The sequence below is a fragment of the Canis lupus genome, chromosome 3 (assembly GCF_048164855.1).
Source record: "Canis lupus baileyi chromosome 3, mCanLup2.hap1, whole genome shotgun sequence".
NCBI lineage: Eukaryota > Metazoa > Chordata > Mammalia > Carnivora > Canidae > Canis > Canis lupus.
Window position 1 is genome coordinate 85,526,811 of NC_132840.1, and position 17,932 is coordinate 85,544,742.

At 43.8% G+C, this 17,932-nt stretch overlaps 1 protein-coding gene across 1 annotated transcript in view; it reads left to right on the plus strand.

The window, feature by feature from the left end:
* The first annotated feature begins 16,312 nt into the window (after positions 1-16,312).
* The window catches only part of NTM (neurotrimin), a 941,158-nt gene continuing 939,538 nt past the window's right edge, over positions 16,313-17,932 (plus strand). The window contains exon 1 of the mRNA XM_072822741.1: positions 16,313-16,667. Within this exon, the coding sequence (XP_072678842.1) occupies positions 16,586-16,667 (82 nt within the window). The 5' untranslated portion in view covers positions 16,313-16,585. The remainder of the gene's footprint in view (positions 16,668-17,932) is intronic.

Genomic DNA, 17,932 nt, shown 5'->3' on the forward strand with positions numbered 1-17,932 from the left:
AAACTAGTGGGATTTTGGGAAAATATTTGCTTTCCTGATACAAGAGGGTGGACAAAGCTAATGCACTCTTTACTCCTCTCCTTCTTGCTTGGGATGTGAATGCAATGTCTGGAGAAGCACTAAACATCATGAGAGATAAGGCAAAGGCTAGTAATAGACTCACAGAAACATCAACCCTGATACTGCCTAACTGCTGAACCAATGCCAGCAAATGCCCATCTCTGGACTCCTTTTTAAATAAAGAAAAAAAAAAAACCAGCAACAACAACAACAACTCGTTCTTTTTTTTTAAACACTAAATTCAGTTTTTTGTCTGCTATTTGTAGAAATATTCCTTAAAAGACACATATGCCTTCTGGATTTACTTCTACTACTTCTGCTTATCTAATGTCATTTAAGACTATACATTTTTTTGGCCACATTCCATGAAATTTAATATACAATGTTCGAATTCTTTCATAAATATTTTGTAATTGTTGCTCAAATTCCTGTTTAAAGTAGGATTTTTCTCCTTTCAAGTAGTTTCTCTTCTCTTTCTGTTAATTTCTAAGTTTATTGTATTTTATCTAAGAACATGGCCCACAGCATTCAGAACATTAAAATGTATTAAGATATGTTGACCTGAAGATAGTAGATTTGTGAAAATTCCATTGTGTTTGAAAGGATGAACATTGTCTATTTTGTAATTCAGAGTTCTGTCTCTTTATATATCTATCATTTGCCTATTTATGTATCTATGTCTATCTATATTATTCATTTATTTATTTTCAGATGGTTGATTAATTAAAATCTTCTGAGTATTTTTTTTCCTAACTATTTGTGTACCTATGTTTTTTTTTGAGAGTTGTATTAATATTTTTACAATTGTGGAGTGGTCCATTTATCCTTGCATATATAAAAGTTTTTTTAAAAAAGATTTTATTTATTCATTCATGAGAGACACACAGAGAGGCAGAGATGCAGGCAGAGGGAGAAGCAAGTTCCCTGCAGGGAGCCCAATGCGGAACTCCATCCCAGGACCCCAGGGTCACGACCTGAGCGAAAGGCAGATGCTCAACCGCTGAGCCACCCAGGTGCCCCTACATGAAAGGTTTTATTATGTAATTAGTTTATTCACTTCACTGAAGTTACTATTGTTTCTTCTTGGTGGATTGTACTATTTATCCTGTAAGTACCACCTTTTCTCATGATTAATCTTTCCACCTACATTTTTGTTTCTTTTGATATTAATATTCATTGAACCTGTTTTTACTATTATTTTCCTGGACTATTAATAAAACTTCTATATTGTTTTATTTTATATGTATCATTATTAAATAGCCTAAAACCAAATTTTCTCAGTATTCATATCTCTGTGTTTTAACAAAGAAAATTAAGACACTTATAATTATTAATAGTGAAATCTTGATATTTTTTTCAGTTATCTACCTTTCTGTTTTCTTTCCTTTTTTTTTATACAAATAGTTTTTTGTTTTTTGGGTTTTATTTATTTATTTATTTTTTTAGATTTTATTTATTTATTCATAGACACAGAGAAAGAGAGGCAGCGGGAGAAGCAGGCTCCATGCAGGGAGCCTGGTGGGGGACTCCATCCCGGGTCTCCAGGATCACACCCCAGGCTGCAGGCGGCGCCAAACCGCTGCGCCACCGGGGTTGCCCAACCTTTCTGTTTTCTGTATTATTCTTTATAATTGCTTAGTTAGCTCTGTCTCAGATTTTTTAAAAATCTTACCAAGTTTTTTGCAGATTATCCAAGCATGTTTAAGTCATAGAATTAAATGTATTGTACTTTTCTAAAAACACATAGAATTTTTTAGGTATTTTCCTTTTCCTTAAGAACTTTTCCTTAAGAATCCAGAATCTTAGCTTTTAAAAATTATTTTCTGATTTCCTATCTACTGCTCTCTACCCATCAAAAACCTTGGTCTCTCCCATGTTAAGAGTATCTGATATTTGAGTTTTAGATGTTAAGTTGTTTTTTTCTTTTTTCCCAGAAAACCATAACATCAACAATTATTTAAGTTTAGCTAAAGTATTACTGGTTTCTTTCTACTATTACTTGCAGCTGTTTCACTTTGGAACTCCTTTATCTTCTTAATTGCTTTTCCTAGTAACCACCATGTTTGATGAGACTGTCCTGAGATTTCCAGGATCTAGCAAAGTTATCATATAGCAAAACACCTTAGATGAGGTATTTCTAGAATTCAACTTCTTCTTGCTATCTCATGACATTCCTTAGTTATGGCCCTTCTCATTTTTGTCTAAACTCTACTTTTGACTTCCTAAATGGTGTCCCTGCCCCATATGAAACTTAGCAGGAGCTAAAACAAAAAAGAAAAAACAAAAACAAAAACAAAGCAGCAACAACAAAAACAACCCAAAAAACCCTGCAAACAACTTTCCTGCCTTAAGCCACAGTCTAGCGTTCTTCTTTTGTGTCAGTTAGTGTCATTTATGTTGATTAATTCAATATTCATGATATTTATAACTGCTGGTCAGTCTCTCACTTAAACTATGAGGAACTTCAGGAAAAATCCCAAATTTGTGAATAGTTGTTTTGTAGTGCTTACAAACTGTGTAGCTCACAGCGGGTGCTAAGTCAGTATTGTCCCATCTGTCACAGGAATGAGAGTGTGCCTGCGAATGACAAGGATGCCCGGGTACCGTATCTGGTTAAGACACAGAGCCCATCACCATGCCTGAACAAAGCTAGGGCCCAATCAACACTTGTTGATAGTTTGATTTGTGAATATATGTCTTTAAGTCTCTCTTCCTTGGTAGAGAAACATAATAAAGTTTTCTGTTTCATTTAAAGGAAATAAACCCCTTCAACACCTTTGCAATATGATCAATGTTCATCTAGTGTGAGGACATCGTTTGCAGTCAGTGACTGCAGTGTGAGGGCTGGGGGTCAGACCTCATAAGGGTCCCTTCTGGTCTGCTTACACTGTGTCCTTTTGCTGCTCACTTTTTCCATCTGCAAGATGGGGAAGAAAAATAAAATTGAGCAGAGCTTGCCACAACAACCAATAAAAACATACTAAAATTCTGGTTGTATTTTCAGCCTTTTTACTTTCATGTGTGGTTTAGATTGAATTACAGTTGTAAACGTAGAAAAGAAAGGAGCAGAGCCTGCGTGTGTGCGGGTGTGTGCACGTATGACTCTTCTTCCTGCTTTTATTAAGAACCTCACCTCTTGCCCTGTGTAGGTGCCTTATTTGTGCAGTGACATTTCTACACACATTTCATTTCTAATAACATCAAACACAAACATACTCGTTAAAGCCATTTTTCCCCATACAAGCCTTTGCGATTGCATGATAAAATTTCTGAATTGCTGTAGAAGGCATGAACCATGTCTACATGTACACGTTTCTATTAACAGTGACAGGAAGTTGTGCACTGAGGCTCCCAGAATCCTCACTTTTTCCGGTCACAGGCCTCCTTTTGAATGAGATGGATGCAGGAATACCATTCTGCCTGGAGTCATTTCTTACCCCATATTTTAGTAACCAATTTCAATATATTTTGGTATTTTGTCAGTATATGCCACCCCCAGAAAGCTTTTCTGGGCTAAATGCAAAGAAGGTTTATGGAAGCCTACTTCTTCTATCAGGTTAAGAGTCTCTAATTCATTTAAAAAGAAAAAAAAGGAAAGAAAAAAGAAAAAGAAAGAAAAAAGAAATTGCAATTAGAGCAAATAAAAATGACAATTTTAATGTAAAATCTATCTTTTGTTTACATAGAAAGTTTCTCCCCAAATAATTAAATTTGTCCATCTGAATTGAAAAAATAATGCTCTTCTAGTAAGAGAATCAACATACACTCCGTGGCTACTGAGTGCCAGTGGCTTTACATATATGCTGCATTCAATCCTCTGAAGCTGTTGTTATTCGCTAGCCCATGAATGGGGCACCTGCAGCTCAGGCAACTCAAATCTCTGGTAAAAGAAAAAAAAGAAAAGAAAAAAGAGAGAGAGAGAAAAAGCAAAGGTGGGACACTGGCAGAATCCAGCTCTGCCTCACAAAGACCACACATCTATTCTGCCTCTAGGCCTCTAATCTATCTTGTTACTTTCTTCCCTCATAAGGTGGCATTTCTGTTAATGTTTTTATTATCATCATCACATTATTTCTGTGTTATGTGTATTTTCTTTTTTTTGCTTTATATTAATGATAACTCATGCCTGAACCAGTGGAACAAGGGCAGGGAGTTAGGGAATCTGAGTTCCTTCCAACTCCATTATTTTTTTAGGATTTTATTTATTTATTCATGAGAGACGCAGACAGAGAGGCAGAGGCAGAGGCAGAGGGAGAAGCAGGCTCCATGCAGGGAGTCCGTCCTGGGACTTGATCCTGGGTCTCCAGGATCAAACCCTGAGTCAAAGGCAGACGCTCAACTGCTGAGCCACCCAGGGATCCCCCCAACTCCATTTTTGACTGCAAGCTTCTCTCCTCATCCTCTCTCTTCTGGATATCCAAGTTATATTTCAGTCCTCCTCACTTCCCTAAGCTTACTTTCAGACCTAACATGCTATCATTTTCTCTATCTCAGTCTCCCATCCCCCTCCAAAAAAATGACAATAACACATATTACAAATATTTTATGAAAATACTAGGAAATAAAATGTGCCAACATACTTTGAAAATTGAAATTCAGCTTTGAGATATATGTAAAGCATTAGTGTTATGAGTCTGTCCATAACGATAGTCATAGAATAATTTGTTTGCAACGGACTTTAAAACTCATTGATTTTGTTTCCCTACCAGTTAGCCCTTATATCATCCTAACCTAAAGCCTACACAGAATGGTGGGAGCGACCTGCACACAAGGGAGGGACAATGGATCACAACTCTTCAAGAGACAAAGGGCAGACTATATGGGGAGGTAGCTCAGAATACTCAGGAATGATTCAGGCAACTGTCTCTGTCTTTCTTCTTCTGGGCATAAATCAAAGACTCTAGCTTTCTAGGCTGCCAATTCAACACCTTTTATAGGCACTTAATTCACTCAGAAATTAAAAATATATACATACTCCTTACAGAAAGTACCATTATTCTTCAGCCTGACACATGATTTGATTTTAAGCCTTTATATGTCTCTTCTATATCCTACTGTGGGTTAGAATCAGTCAAATGTCTGTGATGAATAGCTATTGCTGCCTAGGCTAGTCAACTCCCACATACACTGTTGATACCCTCCTGGAACAATCTTTATCTCTCCCTCTCTGCAGGAATCATCAATGCAGCTGATGGGGGCAGCCCATGGACAAGCCGGTGGCTTGATAAGAGTATTAACCATGCCCTCTTACCACTAGATCTTCTGTCTCCTGCTTTGCAGAGCAATTTTCAGAATCCCTAGGAAAGCTGGGTCCATCATCCTTGACAGACCTAGCCTCTCTGATTTCCATCCCCACCTCCCCTCTCCTTCCCCCATACTCCGCATACCACACGTGCTCTTTTGTTCTCACTGTCACCCCTTTTTTTGTAACCTGCGCTTTATAAGGAAGTTGAAACCCCTTCACCCTAAACTTTCAATAATAGACAGTGGGTTCATATATGTATCCCATCCAGGTATGATTAAGAACTTTCAGTGGCAAGGAAGACAATTTGGAGGTAGAAGGGCTTCAAGCCAGGAGCTATTGTTTAGGCAGAGGAGTTTTTGTCAGGAGCCGTTCAATCAAGCTTTGAACTAAGGCATTCAGATATATTCTGGAATAAAAGAAATAACACTGGACAGGAAGTCAAGAGAGTTCATTCTACTCCCAGCTCTGTTTCTAACTTGTATAAATCTAAGCATGTTATTGCCCTTCTCTGGACCACTTTTTAGCATAAAATGGGTATGGGAGACCAACAGAAATATTCCCAGACTCTGTTTATTTCACACTGCTGCCCAAATCCAGTTGACAGAGTTCATCATGGTTTTAAGTAGTATTAAGATACTATGAGGCCAAGCGATTAAGAAACACATAAATCTTTCTTCAGACCAGACCTCTCCTCTCCATGATGTCTTCAAATCAGATATATACATGGGGATGAGTGGTCAAAGGCAATAAAGTGACACTTGATGGTCAAATAGGCTGAACTATCACTTCCAATGTAGAGAAGTAGAGCTGTCCCAGGTATCCCTAGAATGCTCTCACCTTCTTCTAAGTTCAAGCTTGGTTCTCACCACTGTACTATCGTCTGTTCAACTGCCTGGTGGACAGTGGGCTACAAAGAAGAGGTTACCAGGGCCTGTGTATGTGCCAGAGTCACTCGTGTGTGTGACCTGTGGAATACCCCAGAGCCACTGTCCCACAATCTGCCCAGTCAGACTAGGAAAGCAAAGGACAGGAAGGTGTCCAAGTCCACAGGGCCAGAGACTAGATCAGGCGAGGAAGGGATCTCCTCTGAGGGAGTGATTTGCTTTGCTCTGCGTTTTGTCCTATTAAGCACCAGAAATACCAATTGTTATTTTACCATTTTTTTTTCACTTTCTTGCTTTGAATCAACAGCAATTATGCTTTCAAATTCAGTTCAAACCTCCTGGACACTTAAGTCCTTCCAGTTTGGGCCCAAAGTACATGTACTCTTAGTTATCTTGAACACATAAGCTCAAATCCACTCAAGTTGAATCACCTTGATTCTCACAGAGCTCCATGTTTCCCTCCAACCATTTGCTGAGCCATTCACTTCAGTTTGAATAAACTCCCACCTTTTCCTATTTAAAGTTGATCAAGACAGATGTCTTTTTCATAGCTTTCATTGACCACACAAGGCTTCTCTGATCTTTCTACTTTGAGTCTATTTTACTTACAGTGTATCAAGTATGTGGGGGGAAGAGCATGGTCTTAGGTGTTCAGAAGGCCTGACCAAATACTACCTGGATGACTATGGATGAGTTAATTTACTTCTTTACTTGCAAATTAGGGGTAATGATATTCATCCTCTAAGGATACTCTAAGGGCTAAGTAAGAAGGTACAAAAAAATGCTACCACAGTCCATGGCATGCAAGGGGTTCATTAAATGGTGTTTCACTCTATATACCCCAACATTTAGAAGGAGGAGAGATTTGGTCCATCTTGACTCCATCTATGACCTTATTTTAATCCCAATTAAATAATAACACTAACCATTTGTTTTATAAAATATAGGGCCTTGGACACTTACATCTCTACCTAAGGTGTCAGATAATATCCAGATATTTGCCATATATCAGAGAAAGTAATGTAGAAAGTAGAAGGAAGGAAAGGAAGTTTGTATTCAGCCATCGTCCACATGGTCCCTATCAGTCTGGACCTTTTCAGTTGCAAATGATAGAAACTCAATTCAAAATAACAAGCAAATAGGGGAACCGGGAAGTCTGAGGGTGTATGTCTGCCTTCAAGCATGACTCATCCTACTTTTAATTATGCTCTCTCCTCTTGGTTCTACTTTCTTTTTTGTTGACTTCATTTCCTTGTAGACTTTCTCCACCTGTTAGGAAAGATACCCCCTAACAGCAATGCCTCTTTCCAAAAGTGCCTAGAAAAGTCTCAGGGAAGAAACTGATTGGCCAGGCCAGGGTCATTTGTCCACTCCCACACCAAGAGTCTAACAGCCATGATGAAACCACATAGCACTGATTCCCTGATGGGCAAGTGGAAGGAAAGTGTGCCAGGCATCCAAAGACATTGCCCATGTTCCAGTCCAAGATGGTGAGGTGGGAAGGCCCTGAACTCACTACCTCACCAAATCTATACTTCAGGGCAATTCCTCCTGAAGAAGAACTGAAGGATGACTGAACAGCTTCTGCACAAAAAAAGATGAGAGACCACATAGAAAATGGTAAGGGAGACAAAGACATGGTAAGGAAGGCAGTCGTCAATACCTACATGTAAACTGCAGTAGGAAGGACAGTACTGAGGAACGAGAGCAGATTTTCTGCCCTGGGGCATGGAAAAAAGCTGTAGTTTAAGTGTATTTTATTTTATTATTTTAATTTTTAAAAATATTTTATTTATTTATTAATGAGAGACAGAGAAATAGAGGCAGAGACACAGGCTGAGGGAAAAGCAGGCTCTATGCAGGGAGCCCGATGTGGGACTCGATCCCAGGGCTCTGGGATCATGCTCTGAGCTGAAGGCAGATGCTCATCCACTGTGCCACCCAGGCGTCCCAAAAAGCTGTAGCTTAAAAGAGCAACTAGAATATAAAATACTCAGCCTTAGAATCCACCAAATGGTGGTGGATCTCTTTTGGGGTCCACAGTTTACATACCCCTCAACTGTGATAACACCAATGGGAGCAGGGAGCAGAGGTCTCAACACCATGGCCCCTTCAGTGAGCCCTGCCTTGGCCCCGGTGTGCTGGGTAACAGAAAAAAAAAAAAAAAAAAACTGCTTTGGTTTTAAAAAAGCAACTAGGATATAAGAGAACTAGCCCAAGAAGACTTCCAAAGGCAGGTAAGCTGCTGGGACTCTCTCTGAGTTGAAGTGGCTGATGAGTGTCATAGTTTACATTCCTCTCCACCTTGAGAGAGTGGATGGGAGCAGGTTCCAGGTGCCTTAGGTGGACCACTGCCTCATGAGCCCCTGTTCCCTAGGTCACGTGAGCCTCAGTCATCCCACTAAGGAGTCCCCAGGGTGGTACACACTGGGATATGCCTGGTCAGCATTCCCTATAGCTCCAGCTGTTAGGCCAAGGTGACACAGGTGCAAAGCACCCCAGAACACTCCAGGCCCTCATTATTTGGGCTTCAGATGGCTTTTTAGAGCACCCCCAGCACAGAGTACTCCACGACCGCTTAGCTCACACAACTTTGGCTCCAGCAACCCTGTGAAGATTCCCTCTATGTAGAGTGCCCCAAGTCCCCCCAGCTTACATCCCACCTCAACTCCAGCCATCGGCAAGAGCACCCTGCACTTAGCACCCAGGGACATCCTGGCCCATGTGCACTTCATGACAGTGGTCTTGCCATGGTGCCCTCTGTGCTGAGTACCCTGGGACTCCCTGGCCTAAGCCTCATCTCAGCTCAAGCCTCCCTACCCTTCTGTGCAGAGAGTCCCAGGACCCTTTTCCTTGTATTCACTTCACCTTCATCTATCCTGCCTGGGCCCTGAGATCCCAGAGATTGCCTTAACCCATGCCCACTTCAGTTCTGACCATCTTGGAGTGCCCTGGAATCCCCAGCCCATGCCAGACACAACTCCAGTCAGCCATCCAAAGTCACCAGGCATACATAATCTACACAGGGGATTACCATACCTGAAACCCTTCCTTCAAGTATAAGAGTAGCTGTTCCACCTAACTCATAGAAACAAACACAGAAAGTTAAGCAAAATGAAGAGAGAGAGGAATACGCTCTACATGAAAAGACAAGATAAAACCTCAGAAAAAGAACAACATGAAATGGAGATGAGCAATATGTTTGATAAAGAGTGGAAGGTGGTTTTTCACAAAGATGTTCACAGGATTGGAAAGAAGGGTGGAAGGACTCTGAGATCTTCAACACAGAGCCAGAAAAAAAAAATATATATATATATAGAATGAATCAGAGTTGAAGAATACAACAACTGAAATGAAAAATCACTAGAGGGAATCAATAGTACACTAGCAGATGCAGAAGAAAATATCAGTGAACTGGAAGACAGGGTAATGGAAAGCACCTAAGCTAAACAGTCAAATGGAAAAACTAATTTTAAAAAAGAATAAGGATAAGAACTTTGTACAATGGTAGCATTGCAGTCAATGCACTTCATCTGAGATCAGATTATTGCTAATTGAAAAAGTGAGGATAGGTTAGAGGATCTCTTGGACAACATTGAGTAAATAAACATGCCTATCATAGGGATCCCAGAAGGAAAAGAGAGAAAGGGGCAGAGAACTTATTTGAAGAAATAATAGCTGAATACTTCCCTAACCTGGGATAGGAAACTGACTTCCAGGCTCAGGAATTACAGGGAGCCCTAAATAAGATGAACCTAAAGAGATCCACACCACAGTACAGAATAATTAAAATGTTAAAGTTGAAAAGTAAAGGGAGAATTTTAGAAGTAGGAAGAGAGAAGCAAAAAGCTACTTACTACAAGAAAAACCTCAGGACCCTGTCAGCTGAGTTTTCAGCAGAAACGCTGTAGGCAGGAAGACAGTGGCATGGCATATCCAAGAACTGTAGAAAAAATCCCCTCAACAGAGAACACGCTAGCCAGGAAGGTTGTCATGAAGAATTAAGGCGAGATAAAGAGTTTCCCAGACAAACAAAAGTTAAAGGAGTTCATTATCACTAAACCAGTTTAACAAAAACGTGTTAAAAATACTTTTTTTTTAAGGTGGAAAAGGAGAGGCCCTAATTAGAAGTTTAAAAATTATGAATAAGAAGATATCGATATGATAACATATACATAAAACATGTTGTGGGGGAGTAAAAAAAAATTCTTTTAGAAAAAAAATAAAACAAAATCGAAGGTTTAATTAATGGTGAATTTCTTGAGCAAAGCAAACAGTGAGCTGATACAAACTTATTTAGAAAACGACAAAGGAGAATAGACTTCAGGGAAGGTAAAGCAGATGATAGAGTACTCAGCAATGTAAAGGAAGAGGTTAGGGAAAGCAAGTAAAAGTAGACATATAAAAGAGAGTTACGTTGGAAACCATATAATTATAAGAACACCCCTTGATTTTTTTTTTACATGGATAAGAATAATTATCAGCAGAATGTGTATGTGTACAAAAGAGACGAAACAATTAGGTAAGTATGCACTGACTGAGAAAGAAACATATACAAAGAAAATTAAACTGTGTTTAATTTTTTTTTAAGATTTTGTTTATTTATTCATGAAAGACACACACAGACACACACACACAAAGGCAGAGGGAGAAGCAGGCTCCATGCTAGGAGCCTGATGTGGGACTCGATCCCGGGTCTCCAGGATCACACCCCGGGCCAAAGGCAGGCACCAAACCGCTGAGCCACCCAGGGATCCCCCTACTATGTTTAATTTTAACAACACAACAACAACAACAAAGAAAGACAATAGCTCCTCAGTCTCCTACAGATCCCAGGGAAAACTTTTTAGTTAGAAGCATCCTGAAGGCAGTGACTCTTTCTGTGAGGTTCTCGTTGTATATGATCCAGCACAGTGATCTGTTTCTCAAACAACAGAATCACAAAGACTGGGAGCCGACGTGTGGGTTAGACATCACAGGGGGCCTTTCGCAGTGTTGGAGGGGTTAATGCCCATCAACTCTGTGAGGTTGATATTACTATTTCCACTTTAAGGACAAGATGTGAGGGGATGAGATGAGAAAATTGAGGATCATGGAATTGAAGCTGATAAGTGGAATTAGACTCAGATCCAGGTCTTCTGATTTTAAGTGTTAGATTCTTCCCATTACGCTACTATGCCATATTGCTTCTTTTTGAGATGATGATGATAATTCATAGAAATCACAGCCAGATGACTGTGCCTCTAATTCCAGTTAGAAAACACTGAAATTTGTGGGAACGCAGACTTAAATCTCTGTGTCCTTAATCTCTGTGCTGTGAAGAGCTAGGCTTTCATGTTTAATATCAGCTTAGGCAATTTATCCATACATCAGGAAATCTCCTGATAGGAGTCAAATGCTCAAAACGGAGCCCCCGTAATTCCAACACTCGTGCCCTCGACCGATTCCACTCACATCAAAAATGACCATACGCGGGAGCCGCAGTCAAGATGGCTCTTCAGGGAGAGCCCCTTGCAGAGGTAGGAGGCTCCCTTCTGGCCGCCAGGCCGCTTCCCTCCCTGAAGTGACAAGTCAGAGCTGCATCCCCGAGCCCAGGTGTGTGGAGGGCAGGCCGGCTCCCTCCCCGGGCGGAGGCGGGCCCTTCCCCGCATCTGAGCTGTGAGATCCCCCTGCACTGAGCCTCAGCTGAGGCAGGCCGCAGCGGGCGGACAGCGGAGCAGAGCAGAGGCTTTTGTTAAGTCCTGCACATTATTTCAGTGCTGCTCTTTAGATTTAAGCTCCTGCGGTTCTTTCCATAATAGCTGAGAGAAATAAAAAACACTGGCCCCCACCCCTTCCTCCCTCCTTCCCACACAGCATCCACACCTACCTCCTCCCCCTCACTGGGGCCTTCTGTCTGCCCGGCCTCTGGGCCTGGAGCCCCAGGGGTGCACCGTAGGCTGGCCCTCCTCCGGGGGCTGAAGGGCTGCTGTCAGGGCTCAGGTGGCATTTGATGGTGGGACAGCCAGGCCCACGGTGACCTTCCCGGACTTCCTGTCTGACTCGGCGAGGTGACAGGTGCGCATGGGGGCAGTTTACAGGGAATCAATCCCTATTTATACTAGCTCACCGCACACCGTGCAGAATCTTAAGCTACCTGATGATGAGAGGTTCATGAAATGCCATCCTGGCTGCCCTCTTCTCGGCAGTCAGGCACCTCATCTGTTTTCCTCTTCCTTATGCCTTATTTCTTATGCCTTTCCCTTACCCCTTACCTACAAACAGCAAAATTATTTCTGTCATAAAGTTCTCTTACGTTGAAGGAGTGCGAAGGCGGGGGAACACCATTCCGCCTCCACTTTGAGGTCCCTTTCCTGACATTAATTTTGTCTTAAGACCACTCACACTCTTTTGACCCTAGAACTGGGAAGTCAATGGTGCATAACGTGCATCTAGCTAATCCCAGAAGCAAATTGAGTCCTGCAGACACCTGATTGTAAGTGCGCACACCTCCGGACTCAGAGGAGGGAGCGGTGATTGTGGAGTGAGGCACGGCGATTTCACAGCATCTCCTTCCAATCAGAGCTCCCCCCAGTCAGAGGCTCCTTAGTCATTCCCCCCACCGCATCTAGTCACAGGAATCCCAAACACAGCCGTAGGTCACCCCAACACGGGAGGCCTGGCCAGAGACCCCTGCTGTTTGGGGCAGTTGCCACAACAGAGATTTCCAGCTCTAGGCCCGAAAGACTCTGAGACTAAAATGGAAAAAGGAGAGGACAAATTCTGACTGCTTGGATGAGACCCACTTCATTAAGTAAAAGATGGGCCTGGTTGAACAGAACCCTTCTGGGTATAGCCCAGGATCAGCCTTTCAATCTGTAATGATATCAATGAGCTGCCAAACGACCCAACAGGCCTCGACAGGTGACATTGTGTTAAAGCCCCATGACAAAGGAGAGGCAAAGATGGCTTCTCCAGGAGGAGGTTAACTGTGTGCTTTTGTGAGACACGAAGGCCATTGGGAAATTACTCCATGTGGTAAATTCAAGCACTGAAAGAGATACAGCTCTCTAGATAGTTTAGCATTTAGCAGCCCTCAGAGCCCAAATTAGACTTTTTGGTTTGGCAATCCCCGAGGATATATTTTGCCTTAGTGAATGCACAAAGTACAATTCTGAAACTACTCCCTCCTGGACTCGTAGTCCACAAGCGCTGGCAGCTCCTCCCAATGGCTCATGGGAGACCACATCGGTCTCGGTTTGGTCAAAATAGTAAAACAAATGAAAATGAGTCGATGGCTATGATGGACGGTGGTGCTTATAAGGGAATTCGAATCGTCGTCCCCATTTCAGACCTGGAGTGGATAGAACTGAACCAAAGGCCTGTAGCGCCGAGGGGCCGGAGCTGGGATGTGAACCGAGCCAGACTCAATACCAATCTGTACTCTCAGTCAACAGGCCACGTTGACGATGACGGGTGTCTGTCGAGTGTTCCTCTCATGTGCCAGGCGTCTTACATCATCCGTGTGTAGGGAGTAACTACTATGGATTGCACAATAGGCTGCATTTCACTTTTTTTTTTTTAGTCCTTAAAAGATTTTATTGCGACACAGTGGGACAAGATGGGAGATCTCAGACAGGTCTCTGGAGCCCCAAATTTATGTGATGTATTTCCATCTCTGAGTTTTTAATTTACGGCTTCCCTTGCCTGCAATATTCTTCCCTCTGCCTGAGATTTAGTCTCTACTTCACTTTCAAGGGGTATCATGACTTTCACTATCCCCATAAAACTTTTAAAAACTGTCAGAAAATCTCTTCTATCACTTCTTTGCATTCTGATAAAATTAATTACGCGTAACAACCATATGCAATTCAATGAATATTTAAAACAATATAAGGGTTTTCTTGTATTGCCTCTATTGATATATGTGTTTCATATAATTTGCAATTTCACAAGCTATTAAAGAAGCAAAAACATCATATATGAAGAGTGAAATCTACATGGGTCCATCAGAGTTTTGAGCATAGGGCAGTGTTTAAGAGGTTCACCTGAGAGGCAAAGGCTGGGACTCCAATTCTGGCTCCACCGTGTGCCAGCTGTGTGCCGACTGGTTCCATTGTGCGCTGACTGAATGCAGACGTGTTTCCTTTGTGCCTCAATGTTCTCATCTGTCAAATGGGTGGGATGATAGGCGAGGACACTTCGTAGGTGAGGAGTTAGTGAGAAAAATGCAGGCAAAACACTGAGCGCCACCCCTGACACAAAGCATATGCTCGATACATATCACCTAGAACTATCACTTGTTATTGTTGTCACACATACAGATGCTCAATAAATATTGGTCAGTGTACAGATTTACGGCAGTTTAGGGTGAGGACATTTACAAACGTTAGTGTGCCTGCCTCTCCGGGGAGGGACTGAAGACTTATCGATGACCCATGGCTTTTCTCGTCACTCCGGGGAGCCGCAGGCTGATGGTAAAAGGAAGCCCTCCTTCCTCTGAACTGTACTGCTCGCGTTGCCACAGCCATTCCAAAGCATTTAATTGCACATGTCACTCTGCTGAGCACCACACAAAAAGACTGGTAGGGAGATAAAATTCTCGTCCACCGGGAGCTCACAATATCAAGGACATTTTGATGGACATGTGAATTAGAACATAGTGGCAGGGAAAAAAAATCTGTTAACGTAAAAACACCTTTAAAATGGAGAGATCCTGGAAATTGTTCCAGTTCTTGAACTTTACAGAAGAGAGGCCCAGGATCACAGGGTCAGATGAGCTGCCCACGGTCCTTCGGCGTGTGTGAGCACACCTGGGCGCTCCCTCCAGCCGGTCCCTGGGCTGCACGTCTCCGCGGGGCCACTGCTCCTGTTCACACTCAGTGCAGGTGCACGTGCCGCTTACACTCGTGCAGAATGGCCCGTGCGCTCCAGAAGATAAACAGACGGGAAGTGCTTTCGTTCTACGCCACTCTGGAATTTGTGCCCTTAGTATCGGGGTTACGAGGAAATACAGCCCTTAGCTGTGGAGATTTGGAAGAAATATCCCCAAAAAGTCCGTCAGAGCATTGTGATGGTGTGTATTGAGGGTCAGCTTGGAGAGGTTCTTTGAGGGGCTAAGTGTCCCCAGAAGCCCATTCATATCATATAACTTCCTTCCCATAGGAAGAAACCAAAAATTCATATCAACCTCCAGGCCCTTGGAGTTAAAAGTCTCTCTAGAGGTCCTTAATGCCCTTTTGACTATTTCTGCCTGATTTTTCTTCTTACCCATCACCGAGGAGATGGACGTCTGCAACTCTCTGAGGACATTTCATAACCACATGCAAGTCCACAGTCAGAAAGTCCTTCAGCACGTCTAACTTAAATCTGTCTTACTGCAGTTTAAGCCACAGGCACTTACACTCTCCCTCTTAATGAATGAAGGCTGACCGAGGCGTGAAGAATAAGCCCATCTCTTGTTCTCTCTTGGAGGAGCTTCTCCTTATTCAAACTGCAGCTCTCCAAAGACCTCAGAAGCCTCATCCTTGCCTATAGTATTCTCCATGGCATCATACACACACCGAGGACTTCGGGAAATAAACGAAGGGAACGAAAAAGACGAGTCATAGAAGAATTCTGAAACAGGAGGGACGGCACAGGAAAATAGGAAGTTCTTTATTATTTTCCAAATCAACTAAGTAGGGGGTTGATTGGGGAAAGGTGAGCCATGAGAGAGAGAGAGAGAGAGAGAGAAATCTGTCACTGACTGATATTTTCATCGGAGAGGAAAATAGGTACCAACAAATGGAATTTGACTCATCTTTGCAAGTTTCACTGAGCATGAAAATATCCCTTTAAAATTTCCCGTAAGCCGTTGCCGGCTATGGGATTTTTCCAGTGCACGGGGAATCTGAGTTCCAGAGGCCAGGGAATGCCAGAAGGAAAGGGATTTTTTTGATGCTTGGGGCTCTGAGACTGTCAGTTTAAAAAATGAAAGTAATATAGAAGGGGCAAAGTGGCATTTATCATCCCATCTCTCCGGGCTCCTGTCTCTTTAATCAGCTAGCCTGATTTGCCCAGTAAATGATTCCTGAGCGAGTGTGTGTGTGTGTGTGTGTGTGCGTGTGCGTGTGCCGGCGCGCGTGTGTTGTAGCTCTGTCAATCCTTGGATTAGAACCAATGATTGCAGCTTGTAGGAGGGCTGTCCAGGGCCAGATTGTACGATGTGTCTCAGTGCCAGAGTATGAGTAGAGATAATTACTGAGAAGTCACACTCTCTCACACCCTCGGCTTTCTTGTGTCCTTCAAGCAAAACAGTGGATTTAAATCTCCTTCCAACAGCTTGAGAGCAACGCAATCTGTCAGGAAAGACAGAAAGAAAAAACCGAACCTGACAAGAAAGAAGAAAAAGAAGAAGAAGAAGAAAAAAAAAATCATGAAAACCATCCAGGCAAAAATGCACAATTCTATCTCTTGGGCAATCTTCACGGGGCTGGCGGCTCTGTTTCTCTTTCAAGGTAAGAGCTTGCTATCGATTTGCCTACCGTAGACCCAGGCATCGCACAGGGTGCTTTATAGGATCCGCAGGCTCCTGAGTCTCGGCTGTGCTGCACGGTTTGCAGGTGGAGGCGAGAGCGTTTACACAGCATGGCTGGGACTTCATTCTCCCGAGCAGGCTGTGAGAATATTGATTCGATTCTGGCTGCTGCCGGAATGGGGGAATGTATATGCATAAGTAAAATGTGGCTGGGGCTCGGGCGAGGTGCGGGGCTGCGAGCCGGTCTCCCCGGCTCTCTGTGCATTCTTGCACACATGCACCACGGAGCGCACACGGGAGCCGTGGGGGGAGATCACAGACCCGGAGGGCAGCCGGGGCTGCTAATGTGTTGCTTGTGTAACCGGGAAGGAATTACGAGAGGAAACTTTAAATATCGGCCGGTAAACTTGCAAAGCTTCTAAAAGGAGCGGCTGGAAAAATGCAGGCTAGGAAAAATCAGGTAACCGTGCACCCTGCGAGGTTCTGGTCGCAGACCCAGCTCCGAGGGATGAATCAATTTGTGGCAGCGGCGGACAACTGTGTTAGTTCTGGATGTGTCTGGGGGTGTGTTGGCGGTGGGGGCTGGCGGCCGGCTGGGGGGGAGGGTCTCCAGCTGATAAAAGGCAGTGGGAGCACTCAGGGTGTGGGGGGGGACCTGGAATTGGGGGAAAGATTTTCCAAGTTGAAGGGAGAGAGGCAAGAAGAGTCAATGCTAATTTGGTGTTTATTTATCCGGGTGGGGGGGAGCCGAGGCCCTGGGCGGCAGGCAGCTGGGGTGGGCTTGCCCCCCCCACCCCGTCCCCGGCCAGGGCGGGCTGTGCTGGGTGCCTTTGGACGCGGCCTCAAGCTCCTGTCCATCTGCTGTACCCTGTGGCCCCCGCTCGCCCCGGCTGACGTTCCTCGGCCGTCTGCTCACCTGCGGCCCGCACCCACCCTCCTCTGGAGGGTCTCACTTGCCCTTTTCATAGGAAAGGCGCCCGGACTCCCCGGGCTGGGGGCTGGCAAGGAACTTTCCCTGGGTGGTCCAGCCCAGCCGCAGCCGGGATCCCAGGAGGAGCTCAGCCCTGCACCTTGTATTCCCAGAGGAAAGTTCGGGCTCAGGGGGCCAGAGAGGATGGGGAGCTCCAGCCACCTGGCCCCTCCTCGTCCCGCAGTGTGGACTTCTCTGCTCTCGCCCCGGCGTCCCCACTCTGGTCCTGCTGACCCCCATCCGAGGGCGGGCTCTGGGGGCTGCTGCGGCCCCTG